Source organism: Eleutherodactylus coqui, chromosome 9 (genome assembly GCF_035609145.1).
Source record: "Eleutherodactylus coqui strain aEleCoq1 chromosome 9, aEleCoq1.hap1, whole genome shotgun sequence".
In the NCBI taxonomy this organism is placed as follows: Eukaryota; Metazoa; Chordata; class Amphibia; order Anura; family Eleutherodactylidae; genus Eleutherodactylus; species Eleutherodactylus coqui.
Genome location: NC_089845.1, coordinates 46,115,955 through 46,132,440, shown reverse-complemented (window position 1 = coordinate 46,132,440; position 16,486 = coordinate 46,115,955). Strand labels below are relative to the sequence as shown.

The 16,486-nt window shown below is 44.9% G+C and overlaps 1 protein-coding gene across 2 annotated transcripts in view; it reads left to right on the top strand.

The window, feature by feature from the left end:
• SLC35B3 (solute carrier family 35 member B3) overlaps window positions 1-16,486 on the top strand; it is a 38,799-nt gene that overhangs the window by 867 nt on the left and 21,446 nt on the right. The window contains exons 1-4 of one of the 2 annotated variants that reach the window (XM_066579341.1): window positions 5,484-5,639; window positions 10,707-10,962; window positions 12,002-12,123; window positions 15,750-15,904. In XM_066579341.1, the coding sequence (XP_066435438.1) occupies window positions 10,762-10,962; window positions 12,002-12,123; window positions 15,750-15,904 (478 nt within the window). In that variant the 5' untranslated portion in view covers window positions 5,484-5,639; window positions 10,707-10,761. Of the gene's footprint in view, window positions 1-5,483; window positions 5,640-10,706; window positions 10,963-12,001; window positions 12,124-15,749; window positions 15,905-16,486 lie in introns of those variants that run through there. The other variant, XM_066579340.1, reaches the window with a different exon arrangement.

Genomic DNA, 16,486 nt, shown 5'->3' with positions numbered 1-16,486 from the left:
TCAGTTGTGTGAAAGCAGCCTAAGGCCGGATTCACACGGGCGTATTTGTGCTAAAAAAAATTTGAGCATGCAATACGCAGAAAATAGAGCCCATTGATTTCAATGAGTTTGTTCCCACTCACGTATTTGGTGTGTTCTATTATCCTGCACACTTGCGCAGGGAAAGAGCCCGTCCTGAACTATTATACTAATTGCCCATTTCAATGGCTGGAAGCATTGCTACATGTTCTTTTGCGCGCAAAAAGTACAGTAAAAAATGCAGCTGTGCACGTGAGTACACAACCCCGATGCGCTGGTGTGAATCCGGTCTAACATGGCTATGGTGCTCTATGTACTCGAATGACACTTCCACCTCTTTAGCACCAAGCTTTCTTGGTGGGTCGGAGTCAGAGCTGTGCTACCGCCTGAGAGTTGGTGACCAAAGCAGTGTGGAGGAGCACAAGATCCAAGAATCCAAGATGGCACCAAGTGCTGGCTGCATCCTCTGGGGAAAGTGGAGAGTCGGTCCTTCTGCTTCCAGACCTCGGTGTGGACCAAATAGAATAACATGGCGGGCCTTGAGTTTGCCACACGTGATCTAGTGCTGATTACAGTCCCTCATTTCTCACAATACTCTCACCTTGCTTGAGGAAGGTTTGACCTTCACACCCTGTATTATCTACCTACATGTATACATATTAGTATTTCCTGCTGCGCTGACTTATAAGATGCGGTTACACTTCTGAACACCAATACTAAAGTTATTTTGGAAAGTAAGGGCTCGTTCACAAAAGCGTGTTAGTTCAGTATATTATGCACACAACGGCTCGCCCATTGTTTTCCATGGGACAGTCAAACACACTGCATGCCGTACGATGTGCATGCGAGTGTGATGTTTCCCATTAAAAACAATAGGCAACACTTACCGATCCCCCGGTGCGTGTGGAACGAGCGCCAGAGTATCGCAATGTTACGGCAAAAATATATGGCCGTCTAGGGGAAGCGGAGTGTACCTCGTGAATGACGTCATATGACCCATGCTACGGCGATAGCCTGATGAGGGACAGCAGAGTGTACCCTGTGACTGAAGTCCAGGTGACCCGTGCAGTAGGGCTGCCCACACCTAGAGTTCAGTACCTCATATGACGGAGGAATTAAATGACAGAGCCCACACAGTTATGGATTCATCAAAGAATTCCCAACAAATCGATGTCGGGCATCTTTATTTATAGCCCCCTTTCATTGGGGTGCCGCAGCATCATTGGACAATTAACTATGCAGTTTATTGGTTAGTTTCCAATCCAACATTTCTCATAGGTCAATTTAAACCTTCTTCGTGTCCATTGGCTACATCTCATTAATACAAGAAATATCATAGTTCTTTGCACAGTTCTCAATCCGAACTCTGATTGGTTACTTCTCAGACATTACTGGACATTCACTGGATACATTCTAATCCTTCATTTGCATACCTTCCCGAATCTTCCAAGTCAGCAGTGAATAACCTCTTGACGGAGTGCTGAGGGGCCCAAGTAGCTCGAAGTTCTTATCTTATCTCAGCATATGTCTCAGCTAAGAATATGGTCACGCGATCTGTGCAATACATTTCAGGATGATTCTGTGGCGTAATATTTCAAATATCACTTCTATACATATATCCATATACATACAGGCATACACATATATATACATATATACATACATATATATTCACATATATCCAGCTCATGAACTACTTTATTCTCTAGTCTTAGTGTGAGGCGTCAACCCCTCCCTTAGTATCTTGTTATTCCTAGGGCCCCTTCAGCTAACATGTGGAAGCTTCTTGATATTCTTATCTCATCTAGACATATGTCCCTATTTTGTGAAGTAGCTTCTCCTGGTATATTTCAATGGTGTCCCTCATTGCGCCTTTTTAAATTCATATAATTATTATAATACCTTACAATCAAATCATTTCCATCACATCGATTACCCAGAAGTGATGAAAAACGCCTCGAATCCGCGGATCAAACACACGTTGACAATTGCAATGTTTGAAAACGCTGCTTAAAATCTATATGTAAAGCCCTTCCCTGAAAAAGAATGCAGCTGTGCTGGCAGCAGCCGCAACTCCATTGAAAGCAATGCACACACCTGCATTCACGCGTGTTTTTGCATTTACATGGATGCGCATCTGTGTGCGCACATATGTACGTGCCAAAACACACTTCTGTGAAACCACCTTTAATGGATGGTAGGGGATCAAATACTTATTTCTCTGCGCAAAATGCAAATATATATAATTTAGACAAATGTGATTATCTGGATTTTGGGGGGAATATTCTATCTCTCACTGTTAAAATTAACCTGCCCTAAAAATTATAGACTGTTCATGTCTTACATAATCATCAAGGGATCAAATACTTATTTTCTTCATTGTATGTGTATATATATATATATATATATATATATATATATATATATACTAGGTGATATACCCGTGTGGTTTGTGTGTGTGTGTGTATGTATATATATATGCACACACAGTAGGTGATATAACTGTGCGTTGTGTGTATTATGTATATCTATCTATCTATCTATATATATATATACATACACACTAGGTGATATACCCATGTGTTATATATATATATATATATTAGCTAATGTACCCGGCTTAGCCCGAGCTAATTTGGTACAGGTGTTCACCTGTTGTTTGCACAGAAAATTTTATTAAGTTGTGGTTACTTTAGAGGAACCAAGGCATAAAATATGTATACACATAGAGGAGCGTTAGATTCTCCTCAGGCTGCATGTACTGATGTCCCACTGCAGAATGTGCCACCCCTCCCACTCTCCTCGCTTAGCACCTAAAGAATGCTCGCGCCAAATTTCACGCTTGTAAAACACCCGGAAGTTACATTACATAGGGGTGCACTTACTTTTGCAATTAGCATTGAATAATCGAGTTGTGACCCCTTTACTTTTCCTATTCAGGACCTAAAAAAGGCTTGTGCCAAATTTCATGTTTGTATGACAGCAGGGAGTTAAGAGACTTAGATTTGGTACATTACACAGGGGCGCCAATACTTTTGTGCTTAGCATTGAATTTCTGAGTTGTGACCCGTTTACTTTTCCCACTTAGGTCCTCTTCTACCTCAGCAGTATTAGGCTGCCTACACACAGCTGGGTCAGATTGCGCAGTCGGGGTCCCACAGTGGAATCCTCCCCTGTGCCCGGCCGCAGAGCCCATGCACCTGTCCCGATTCTTCTTATTCTGTACCGCGGATGGTCCGCACATGCGCAGCAGATTATGCCGCACCGTTGCTAGGCGATGATGCGGATACTACGACCTTTCCACATTGATGATTGCAGAAGGGCTGTGGGTCAGGCGGTTTCCATTGACCTCAATGTAAGCGGTCCACATGGAATCCGCCTAAAAATAAGGCATGATGTGATCTTTTTTCACCCGCGAGCAGAAAATTGCAATTGATTGCTGCTCTAGGGCAGGAAAAACCGCTTTGCCATAACATGCCATGGAAGGTATTTGCTGCGGAATCTGGACGCCCACTCAGGATTCCACAATGCAAATCTGACCGTGTGACAGCGGCCTTAGAAATAGCAACCAATCACAGCACGGCTTTCATTTTACATCAGCCATATAAGAAATAGCAACCAATCACAGCGCAGCTTTCATGTTACCTCAGCAGTATAATATATAACAACCAATCATAGCGCAGCTTTCATGTTACCTCAGCAGTATACGAAATAACAACTGGAGATGAGCGAGCACGCTCGGATAAGGCAGTTACTCGAGAAGAGCGATGCTCGCTCATCTCTAATAACAACCAATCACAGCGCAGCTAACAATGTACCCCAGCAGTATAAGAAATAGCAACCAATCACAGCGCACGTTTCATTTTACCTCAGAAGTATAAGAAATAACCAATCACATCGCAGCTTTCATGTTACCTCAGCAGTATAAGGAATAACAACCAATCACAGAGCAGCTTTCATTTGACCTGAGCAGTATAAGGAATAGCAACAAATCACAGCGCAGCTTTCATGTTACCTCAGAAGTATAAAAAATAACAACCAATCACAGCGCAGCTTTCATGTTACCTCAGCACTATAGGAAATAGCAACGAATCACAGCGCAGCTTTCATGTAACCTCATTAGTATAAGAAGCACCAACCAATCGCAGCGCAGCTTTCATTTTACCTCAGCAGTATAAGAAATAACAACCAATCACAGCGCAGCTTTCATGTTACCTCAGCAGTATAAGAAATAACAACCAATCACAGCACAGCTTTCATGTTACCTCAGAAGTATAAGAAATAACAACCAATCACAGCACAGCTTTCATTTTACCTCAGCAGTATAAGAAATAACAACTGGAGATGAGCGAGCACGCTCGGATAAGGCAGTTACTCGAGAAGAGCGATGCTCGCTCATCTCTAATAACAACCAATCACAGCGCAGCTAACAATGTACCCCAGCAGTATAAGAAATAGCAACCAATCACAGCGCACGTTTCATTTTACCTCAGAAGTATAAGAAATAACCAATCACATCGCAGCTTTCATGTTACCTCAGCAGTATAAGGAATAACAACCAATCACAGAGCAGCTTTCATTTGACCTGAGCAGTATAAGGAATAGCAACAAATCACAGCGCAGCTTTCATGTTACCTCAGAAGTATAAAAAATAACAACCAATCACAGCGCAGCTTTCATGTTACCTCAGCACTATAGGAAATAGCAACGAATCACAGCGCAGCTTTCATGTAACCTCATTAGTATAAGAAGCACCAACCAATCGCAGCGCAGCTTTCATTTTACCTCAGCAGTATAAGAAATAACAACCAATCACAGCGCAGCTTTCATGTTACCTCAGCAGTATAAGAAATAACAACCAATCACAGCACAGCTTTCATGTTACCTCAGAAGTATAAGAAATAACAACCAATCACAGCACAGCTTTCATTTTACCTCAGCAGTATAAGAAATAACAACCAATCACAGCGCAGCTTTCATTTTACCTCAGCAGTATAAGAAATAACAACCAATCACAGCGCAGCTTTCATTTTACCTCAGTAATATAAAAAATGCAAGCTGCGCTGTGATTGGTTGCTATGGGTAACACAAATTACAGGTGAAGTCGGTGAGTTCCGATGTGTAATCCCGCCAGTATCGGTCTACTGCTGCAGAACACTCAGGCAAAATGTCACTCACATCGGACCAGAACTGGATGTGTAGACGACACAAACAGACAGACAGACATTGCGTTTTATAGCTAAGCCTGTGCGCCTTGGAGCCGGCGGCGGGCCGTGCGACAACACTGCGGTGTGAAGGAGCCCGCAGTCACACTGCCAGCACCACACAATGCGGGACAGCACTGGTATCCGCCACTCCCACGGCGCCCCGCCCCCTGCCGCTCCGTGAGGTGATCTCAGCGCCCCGCCCCGTGAGATGATTGGAGCGCCCCCTGGTCGCCCAGCGAGGTAACACGTCAGCGCGGCGTGACGTCACAACGCGGAAGCGGCGGCTGTCAGCTGGAACCACCGGCGGCTGCCGGCTGTGTGTGTCCGGTATGCCGGCCGTGACGAGTGCTTGTCGGTAGAGGAGATGTACGGCGGGAGCTGCTGCTGTGACCCGGTGCCCGGCTGACGCTGCAGGTATTCCTGTCACAGCTGGGGTGGCGGCACAATGTGTTCTCCTGCCTCCCCCTAGGGGCTCCGTCACACTATTGCGTTAGTACAGCGTATCGCACGCACGGACTACGCCGCAGCCGCCCGCAAATATGGTGTAAAATCCGCATGTGATAAAGATGGCGGCTTGTTCTCTCTGGTGCGCACAGATATAATACGTGGCGGCCATAGCACAAGCGCGGTGTCGCTGTGTACTGCACGACTGTCATGTGGGGCGGCACACGGCGAAGGACGCTCGTGCCGGGCGTAGTGTAGGGGCCGCGCTCTGATTGGTCGGGGGTCCTTGTGGGCTTCAGAACAATGCGTTCAGGCGGTAGTAAAAACGTGTCTTTAAACGCCGCGGTTTATGGTGTTCGCACACGTTTTTACCGCGTCGCAGTGGGGGATTCGGTGCGGTAAGAGCCGCTGCAACGCGTTACAATATGGCGGACGGGAAGCGCAGCGTTCCTAAAAGGCTGGTCTGAGAAGCCTCACTGAAATCAATGGGGGCGCTCCGAGCGCCGCGCAAAATGCTGTAAAAACCGCCTGTGTGAGAGTGGACGCCGGCCCGACGCACACGGGCGGATAGGAATTGCGTAATCTGTCCGCCTCTGGCGTCCGCAGCAGTAACCCCGCACGGCACGCTGCGCACAAGGGATTCCTTGCGGACCAATTGCGGTTTCCCCTCGCAGAGGAAAGATGGCAGCCTGCCCCCCCCCCCCCCCTTGTCCTGCGGACAGCCTCCGTTGCAGTCAATAGACGCCGTCCGACTGCGGCGTCCGCACTGGGCCGCAGATTTCACGGGGAAAGCAGGGGCTTAAAAATGTGATAAATCACTTGGTTTTTGTTGACTGTTCCTGCTGTGCTGCGTATGAACCGTCGCTGGCGGCGGCGCTGATCGTCCCATCGCTCGCAGGCACCGCGCGCCGTTTACACCTGCTGATTTGTCTTTGAGCGGGGGAGTGCCGTCGCCGTTCGCTCGTGTGACCCGTCTATACGGCAGGCGCATCGTTGGCTCCTTCGCACGTGAAATCGTTGCGGCGGTGACCGTCAGACATGCGCAGTACAGATTTTTTTTTTTTTTCAAGCTCCGCCTTTTCCCGCCCCCAGGAAGCAGCGGGTCGGCTCTGGTGAATCTCCCAGTGCTGGCCAGAAGTCGGGCAACAGCTGCAGCCAATCAGAGGCCGCAGCGTCACCATCTGAACTCCTGGCATCATGGATGTTGAGCACTGATGCCAGGAGAACAGGATGTGGCACTGCGGCCTCTGTGACTACCCTGACGACAGGAGACTCACCGCTGCTTCCCACGGGGAGGAGAGGGGTAAGGATTGACTCGTTTGCTATTTTATAGGATGCCTGGCCCTTTAAAAAAAAAAAAAAACAAAATGTTCATACTTATCCAGCCCTTTAATAGGGCTCCGTCAGCTCCTAACATTATGGGCTCACTGTTAAAGTGTTCTTGCTGACTGTACCAGGCGGACTACTTGTGAGCGCACTACGTAGACCTCTCATTCTATGCACGCACTAGTAGTTCGCCTGGTACAGTCAGCGGGATTTTGACAGTGCCCAGCATGAGAATGGCAGGGAAGGTAGGTATAGGACTCATGTCGCCGGATTCAGCCTGTCCGCCCATAAGGGGCTCGCAGGAGCTGAAGACGCTCTGGGGGTCCTACTCGGTATAGCTGGGCAGCCTCTTGATCACCGCAGGTCCAGGAAGGCATATTCATATTATACCTGGCCTGTTGTGATAAGCTTCCAGTATTGGCCGTGTGGGAAGCTTATTGTAGCCAGTGTTTATGGTTATACGTAACTCGGTGATCCACAGTGTATAGCCGCAAGACAAATGACTTGGCAACCGTAGTGGTTGTACCGATTCTGGCGGAGTGGGACTCTCGGTAGGGGTCTGGTTCATACTAGTGAGTCCCAAGGGGCACCAAGTACAATAAATGGGATTGCAGCATTTACACCCTAAAATAGCAAAATCCCTTTATCAGGCTGACCGCTTGCACAGACCGGCTCCACGTATGGACAGGACAGACGTCGTATGAATGAAGGGCTCTGTTCACCTCCTGTCACTGTCAATCCAAACTATCACTTAAAGTGCACCTAACTTTTCAACTGACTTTTCAGAATAAGCTGCCGTGTGTGTACATGAGGAATAACACTATTTATGACTTTTATCCTGCATTTTGTCCCCATTTTCTCCCTCTGCAGAATGTATATCTGATTTTTAGTTCTCTCAAAACTGGTGGGAGGAGCCTGGCTGCTGTGTTCTATAGACTGTTCATAGAGAACTGCAAATTCAGCTCTGTGCACAGAACATCATCCTGTGCTGAGCAGTGTAGATGGGAATAAATAGCAGCAAATAACTCGTCAATAGCTCCAGCAGACAAATCTGTATGCCTCTTTCCCTCCTCCCCTTCCCCTCTGCTCTCATAGACTTCAGTGAACACGATTCATTCCACCTTCAATTTTATTTTCTGCTCTATCCAGTAAAACTTGACAGCAAATAACAAAGAATGGCGCCCCTAGTGATCAGCACTTTAGTGATTTTTTTTCAGCACAAAAACAACATTTTAGGTAAGTAAAGTAAATGGCATTTTTGCTCGTTATCACGCTGGTTATTATATAAACTCAAGTTACTTGAACCGTTAGAGGACATTTAACTTGCCGTGCTCGCCTCTGCCCTGAGGACCGTTGACAGTGTAGCATTGAAGTGGTGATGACATGTACCAAGGCATGCCAACAGTTTTTGTAGTGACTGAACGACATCTGGAATTCCTGAAGAGCATGGGCATCCGCCCGGATCACCCGCTGACCAGGGGTTAGACGTCACGTCTCGTTTTCCCCGTTTGTTCAGTATACATGGAGGAATCTGCTGCCGTATAGTGGCGTACGTTGTGCATGGACTCCAATGTTACAATAAACCACGGGCTATCGTTTTATCGCAGTGGGCCGATATATGGGAAAGCGCAGCAGACAAAAAAAGACACTGTTTGCCTCTGTTGGGTGAACGGGGACGACCTTTGTTGTAGGGGCTGACGGCTTTTTCAATACGCCAAATGTACAGAAAAAAGGAACTGTGTACAGAGTCTTGGCAACTTAGTCATTAGTAGAGATGAGCGAGCGTACTCGGAAAAGCACTACTCGCTCGAGTAATTTGCTTTATCCGAGTATCGCTGTGCTCGTCCCTGAAGATTCGGGTGCCGGCACGGAGCGGGGAGCTGCAGGGGAGAGCGGGGAGGAACGGAGGGGAGATCTTTCTCTCCCTCTCTCCCGCCCGCTCTCCCCTGCTCCCCGCTGCGACTCACCTGTCAGCCGCAGCGGCACCCGAATCTTCAGGGACGAGCACAGCGATACTCGGATAAAGCAAATTACTCGAGCGATTAGTGCTTATCCGAGTACGCTCGCTCATCTCTAGTCATTAGCAAGACTGAACAACTTACACATTCATTGGAGCCCCTATTGCCGGGATTTGATTCGTCTGTTCCACGCACATGATTGTACTATGGATCTGGGTTGGTTCTGTCGGACGGACTCCCAACACGGCAGTAGTGTTATCCCATGGAGGTTTTCACACCTTTATGTAACACCGTATGTCTGTCTTTTTTCTGTGCACCATCAACTTTTATTTTTGCTGATCTTTTCCCCACATAGAGGTGCGAGGATCAATTTCTTCCTCGAAAAATGCTGGCAAGGATATGACTGCGAGTTTTTGAATCGGGAAGCGTGCCAAGCTCATACTGTACCTGTATGGAACTCCTAGGGAAGTAGACAACTGATACAGTATCTACACAGTACACTGTATGTAAAACATATGGTCAAAGTCCCAAATTATACCAAGCGGCCTTAAAGGGATATTCCCATCTTGGACTTTTATGATATGTCATAAGTCTGATGCATATTCTACCTCTGGAGCCTGCACTTATTTCCCGACCCTGTCCTGGTTGCTTCTGTACTTGCAGACGAGCGAGCTGTCTTGTGCCGTTTCCATAACTCCCATAGAAGTGAACGGAAGTTATGGAATCTGTGCTGGATAATGAGTACGCAGCAGCTAAGTTACAAACCCTTTCCAATCCACTGTCTGACATCTGAAGACATTCTGACACCTCCGATGTCGGAAGACGTCCGGCAGGGTATTCTTACTGTATATTACTGGCCGCTCTGTTGTCGGGGGGCCTCTCCAGCATGTCCCATATGTCAGTGCTGGATCTAGCCAGAAGATGGCGCCATTGTATAATGGCAGAAAGAGAGAGCCCCCTAGGAAACCCTGAATCAAAAATTAGATTGCAAAGGGTTAAAGGGGTATTTCTATCTCCGCTGCGATAGAAATCTGTAGGCCATGGCCATAAGTACGGAAACTGTGGATCTCACCATGCTGTGCTCTTCACTTCTATGGGAGTTATGGAACCGGCGTAGCTCAGCTGTTTCCCTACTGGCTGCAGCCAACAGAGGGGGATTTCTATCGCAGTCAAGATGGGAGATGAGCGCTCGTCAGCGATATGTTTGGTTGCTCTTGCTGAAATATAATACAAGTTATGAAACTGGCTTGACTTGAACCGCTCTAATGTTCAACTCTGCCTCAGGATTGTAGTATGCTGTTTCTTTTTTTTTTTTATTTGTAGAAACTGCGGTTATTACCACATTTTTACTACTTTTAAAAAGTTTGCCTGAGTTTATATATATTTTTTTTTTTCTTAAAGTGGTACTCCCCATGATAAAACAAAATGAACCTGCTGTATTTGCCTCTCATGGCTCTCCTCCGATCCAGCGCTAATTTCTCTGTGTTTACAGGCTGTAGTCCGCCTGTGTAGGGGCCATCAGTCTGCCGCAGTCATTCACGGACCTTGGCGCTCAAACGCTGAGGTCTGTAATCGGCTGCAGCGTCATGGGACGGCCTGTCAACATAGACTCGGCGTGGGGATTGGAGCGGAGGTGCAGGGAATCGGGAGAGCTAAGCAGAGAATGTTTTATTACTTTCGGGCATAGAGAACCAATAAATCTTGGACAACCCCTTTAATAAAATTGAATTTTATTCCAATTCTCTTGTTTCAGTGACCCTAATGGTGAAGAGAGGCCGCCAGACGATCCCGTCTCCCAACATATCAACATGGATCTGAAATTCAGCAATTCCAGGAAGTATATATCCATCAGTGTTCCTTCCAAGACGGACACCATGTCTCCTCACATTAAGTCTGCTGATGACATCCGGGTGCTTGGCATCAATCTCAGCCAATTCCAGAAGCCTGTGCAGTTCTTCATCTGTGTGACTGGAGTCTTTGTCTTTTATTTAATATATGGATATTTGCAGGTAAAATGTTGTCTATCGTCTTCGAATTTTCATAATCCGGGTGTTTTGATCCTTCAAGCTCACCGCAAAAATGTCACCTTTTGGAATGCATGAAAGACTTACCCAAGCGAGTTCTGTGCATTACAAGACACACAAAACTGAGACTAATATCGTGCTCACCTGTGTGATTACAGCCCAAGCTGGATCCACACCGGCGTATGCGCATTTGTGTGTGCATTTGCTCCGCATCTTTGCGCACCAGACTTGCATATTTGCGTGCGTATTTTACTGGTTTTTTTTTGTTTTTTTTTTGTTCGTGAAGGTTGTACACCATTGTGCACAAAAAAAAACCAACACAATGATACTCTCAGCCATTGTAATGGCCAATTATTGAGTTCAGTGGAGTTGCGCACTCCAAATACGTGAATGTGAACAAACGTATTGAAATCAAAAGGTTCTGTTTTATGCGTATTGCACACACAATATAGAAATACGTTTGTGTGAATCCGACCTAAGGGTTAGGTTTCAGGTTAGTAAGCTGAGGCGTTGGGTCTTTGATGTAAGCCCTGTTGGTTCATAAATGCAGCTCCCAACTTGTGTTCTCTAGTTTTTATATATACTGAGAAGTGGCTGCCCTGAGCTCGGGCTCCCTGGCGGTGTGGCAGTAACATTGTGACTGTAATGCAACTTTAACTTTTCACAATAAGGGAAAAGTTAATCTTTAAGCTATATGCGACTATCACACAAGTTAGTACTTTTGTCATAGTCATAATTTCCCCATAGAGTAGAATTGAGATGTCATCAGAACTAGTTTTACCACTGTTTTATTGGTTTAGGTAGTTTTATGTTCTCTTGTGTGTTGTTTTGTTTTAGTGTTGCGTTTTTTTTTTTTTTTTGTAAAATAACGTTTGTAATGAAGATTTTAGGCGGTACAAGCACTGGCGGTGGTCTTTGACTTATTACTAATTTTTGATGCAGTTCGTGTTTTTACCTCTTTAGGCAGACTGAGATACATATACTAGTCACTGTTTTTAATAGAAAACTGATGTTTCTCTTGCAGGAGCTGATATTCTCTGTTGAAGGTTTCAAACCATTTGGTTGGTACTTGACCTTAGTACAATTTGGGTTCTACTCTGTTTTTGGATTGATAGAACTTCAGCTGACACAAGACAAACGTAGAAGGTAAAGTAAAGCATATACTCAAGGTTAATGTTTGGGTTTTTTTCACAGCATTTGGAGATTTCTGTATATAGAGATTCCTTCAGCCCCTATCAAAGTGCTAACCACCACTTGTCTGAGTGTGTGAGTGCTTCACATGCTCCCTCCTCCTCCCCCTTTTCAATCACAACATGGTGACCTCATCGCAGGTCCTAAAGCCTATATAAAACACAGAGCCTGACAGCTGCAGTGTGCTCACAGGACCTGTGAAGTCTCCATCGTGTGATCAGTCACATGGTCTATGAGCTCTGCTCCGATCACATGATGGTGATGTCATCGCAGGTCCTTCACGTTATTAAAAACCTGCAGAGCCGGACACGTATATCTATATTCTACAAAAGTTCTAGTCAATTCACAACCTGATTGGTGGTTTGGGTTGGCTGATTCACAACCTGATTGGTTGCTTTGGGTTGGCTGATTCACAACCTGATTGGTTGCTTTGGGTTGGCTGATTCACAACCTGATTGGTTGTTTGGGTTGGCTGATTCACAACCTGATTGGTTGTTTGGGTTGGCTGATTCACAACCTGATTGGTTGCTTTGGGTTGGCTGATTCACAACCTGATTGGTTGCTTTGGTTGAATCGAGCAGAAGTATTGTGGAATATAAATATATGTCAGTCTGACATTGGCCACGTGTTGACAGAACCTGTGATGTCACTGACGTGATCAGTCACATGGTCTCTGAGCTCTTCCCTTGATCACATGACTGTAACATCATCGTGGGTCCTAAACCAGCAGAGCCTGATCACATGATGGTGACGTCATCACAGGTCCTTCATCCTTGTGCACCGAATGAGGAATTATGGGTAGGCTACATCACCCACAAACCCCTGCGGCCTCATTTGCTATGGATACACCAGTACTAAGCCTGGAAGTTTGTAGCTCATTGTGAGACAGCTGCACACCTATGTGGAGACTCCAATAAATAACACCTCACACATTTACACGTAGATTATATTAGTAAGTAGTGCATTGCGGCGGCAGAAACACTGCTACTATAAATAACTAGTAAGCCCCACAAACCAAAAAGTTGGTCTTCTAGGAGCGGAAGTGTTGAGTCCGGAGAGATGACTTTTATCCGTAACTTTCTCGCTGTTCTTCTTTTGTCAACTCCCAAAGCCACCATTGTACGACTCCCACAGACTTTACAGGTGTGCGCTTATAGTAAGACTAGTCTTATTACATGCATGTGCTTTTTACACAGGAACAAGCATAGTTAGTGAATGGAGGTGCAGTGGGCTGGGATCATTTTGGCCCCGTCCCCTTCATTCACAGTAAACAGGCAGTCGTTCATAAGTGCTACTGCCTGTTTACACGGTCCGATGTGTCGTTCAGTTTTCTGTATGCAGAAACTGAACGAGAAGCGAACAATCTCTCATTCACTGTTTAGTTGGAGCATGCACTCACATTAAACAATAAGCGTTCAGATTCCCGCTGGATGTGGGAATCTGAACGATTTGTCAGCCTGTGTAAAAGGGCCCTTAGATTAGGGTCTATAAGATAACATGCAAATTCGGCAGCCAGGTAATGTGTAAGACCCCATTTACATTAAAAGATGATCACTCAAACTACAGTTTGAGTGACCGTTTTGAGTAATCATCTTTGCATAGTCTATAGTAGCTAAGTAGCTACTAAAGAGCTATGCAGGTGGAGCGTGACCCTGCTGCAATCACTATAAGAACAATACAGCTGTGAACTTCCAGCGGGACATGAACTGAAAGAATCTTATTAGTGCTGCCGACTGTGATTACAACCTGCACGGCTGATAAGAGTTCATCGCTCATTTCTAAAACACTAGAATTAAATGATGAACGAATCGTGCACGAAAACTGTACGATGTCCATGCATTTAGACGCAACGGTTATCGCTCAAAAGATGTTTTTGAGCGAGCATCATTGTCTAAATGGGCCTTAAATGTAGCAGTCGTTAACGTGGCTGGCGCATCATAAAAACACTATTTACAGAATTGTAGTTATAAAACACTAAATGTCAAGTTAATGTTTCCTACAACTGTAAAATAAGGGCAATATAGTGTTAAAGACTAGACTTTAATTACAAAAATTTTTTTTTCATCAATAATACAAGTAAATATAAAAAAAACTTGGTAATCTCTTATTAGAGAAAAATGCTTCTTGATCCACTTAGCAGTCACTTCTCCCCCCAACCCCCCCCCCCCATCCCACCTCCTTCAGTGATCATTTACTCTATACCTACTGATGAGATCTGTGAACATAACTCAGTACACAGATCAGATCATCATAGAAGTAATAGAATACACACATGGACGTCTGCTCTCTTGCTGCCTCTTTCCCCAGCAGCTCCCTCCTGCCTCCTACTCCCATACATTTCTGCAGCTGTAATCTGAAGGGTTTGTATACAGATTTTATTAGTACAAGCAGAATGAAGGGTCAGTGAAGAAGTGCCTGATAAGTGTTGAAAAAAAGGATTTTTCTCTAATAAGAAATATTACAAAGTTCCTTATTCTCTTGTGCTGTTGATTTATGCGAAAAGTTTAAGTTTTTTTTATTTTAAATAAAGCTGAGGTACGTTGGATTTCAGTATATCAAACTTTCTGTTCCTGTGGAAGATAAACTAAAGGCCCATTTACACACAAAGATAACTTTTTTGCATAGAGTGTTAATGGCCATTAATGTCCATTAACACTTTATCATCTTCAATTGTATGTAAAAGGGCCTCCTTGAGCTGTTTACAGATCCCAGTGTGTGATTAGTCACATACCCAGCTGTGCACACAGCTGCTTTGTTCTCATCACGGCTCTTGGCAGAATACAATGTTATCTGCTGCCTCCCGCGGAGATAACAGCTTGCGGTCTAGTGAGAGATACTAGTAATGGGTTCACCTTAAAATCATTGTTCGCATGAAAAGTGCACGATGCATGATTACATGTAAATGGATCTTTATTGCCCTCTTCCCTATTATAAGAGCTCTCACACAGCCTGTTGCCACAAGCCTGCATGTTTATAGTAGTTTTTAGGAGAAGTTGATGACTGGTGCTGTCTTAACTGTATGACTAACTTTAGCCTTAAAGGGTAGAAGTTAAAGGCTATGGGCCCTTTTTGACATGCAAAAATGATTTTGTGACCGGCTGACAGGCTGAGCGGGGAGTGTTTAACGAGAAGCAAACGAACCACCGATAATTTTTATGCAGGCTGAAACTAAGCGACAAACGAAGAGTACACGGTGACTCGTATTTAGACATAAGGATTATCGCACGCTTTCAAAGTTCATTTGAGCGAATTTTGAGCAACAATCTTTATGGGTAAATGGGTCTTTAAGTTCCTGACAGCTGTGCTGAGCGAGCCAGAGATCTCTTCCGGCCGCCCGTCTCCATTCACAGTAAACAGAAAGTTGTTCATAGATGGACGACTGTCTGTTTACACGGCCCGATCGTTGTTTGATTTTCATGCGGCAAATGAATTATCATTCGTTCAATTACTGGCAGCATTCACGCTGAACACTTACCAGCCCGGAATAGTTGAGTCTGTCAGTACAAAGGTGTCCCTAGTTTTTACCACATACATGCCGTTGATGATGTTGTATCCTAAGCAATGTTACCGTCTTGTTTCAGAATACCTGCAAAAACCTACATGATAATAGCTGTGCTTACGGTGGGCACCATGGGCCTGTCCAACACTTCCCTCGGCTATCTGAATTATCCCACTCAGGTTATTTTCAAGTGCTGTAAACTCATCCCCGTCATGATTGGAGGCGTGTTTATTCAAGGTAGGAAATCTTCGATCTATTAACCACAAGGTTTACTAACGCTTTCTGATAGTTCGGGGCATTTACACAGGACAACTGTCTGGCATGTAAAGCGTCACTGTACTACTGATATCATTGCATTCAGGATACCAGAAGTAGGTACGGCCATGCTGCGGCCTCTCATTGGCCTCAGCAGGCATCTGACTTCGCCGAGCCGTCTTCACTTTTTTATTTATTTATTGGGAGGCAATGGGGAAAAAAAACTACTTTTGCACGTGTGTGTGTGTGTGTGTGTGTGTGTGTGTGTGTGTGTGTGTGTGTGTGTGTGTGTGTGTGTGTGTGTATATATATATATAATATATCACTTTTTTTTTCCTTTGTGTCCACAAATTCCAAGACTCCAGCATGCTGATTTTTGAGCCTTTTGCAGGTTGACTTGTATGTTATGTTTTGTTCTTGTTATATATATATATATATATATATATATATATATATATTACATTACATACACACACATGCATAAAACTCGGATTTATTTTTATTCCAATTTTGGGTGAGCCGCATTAACAGAATACTGCTGTTTTTTGGGTTTTTTTGTTTTTT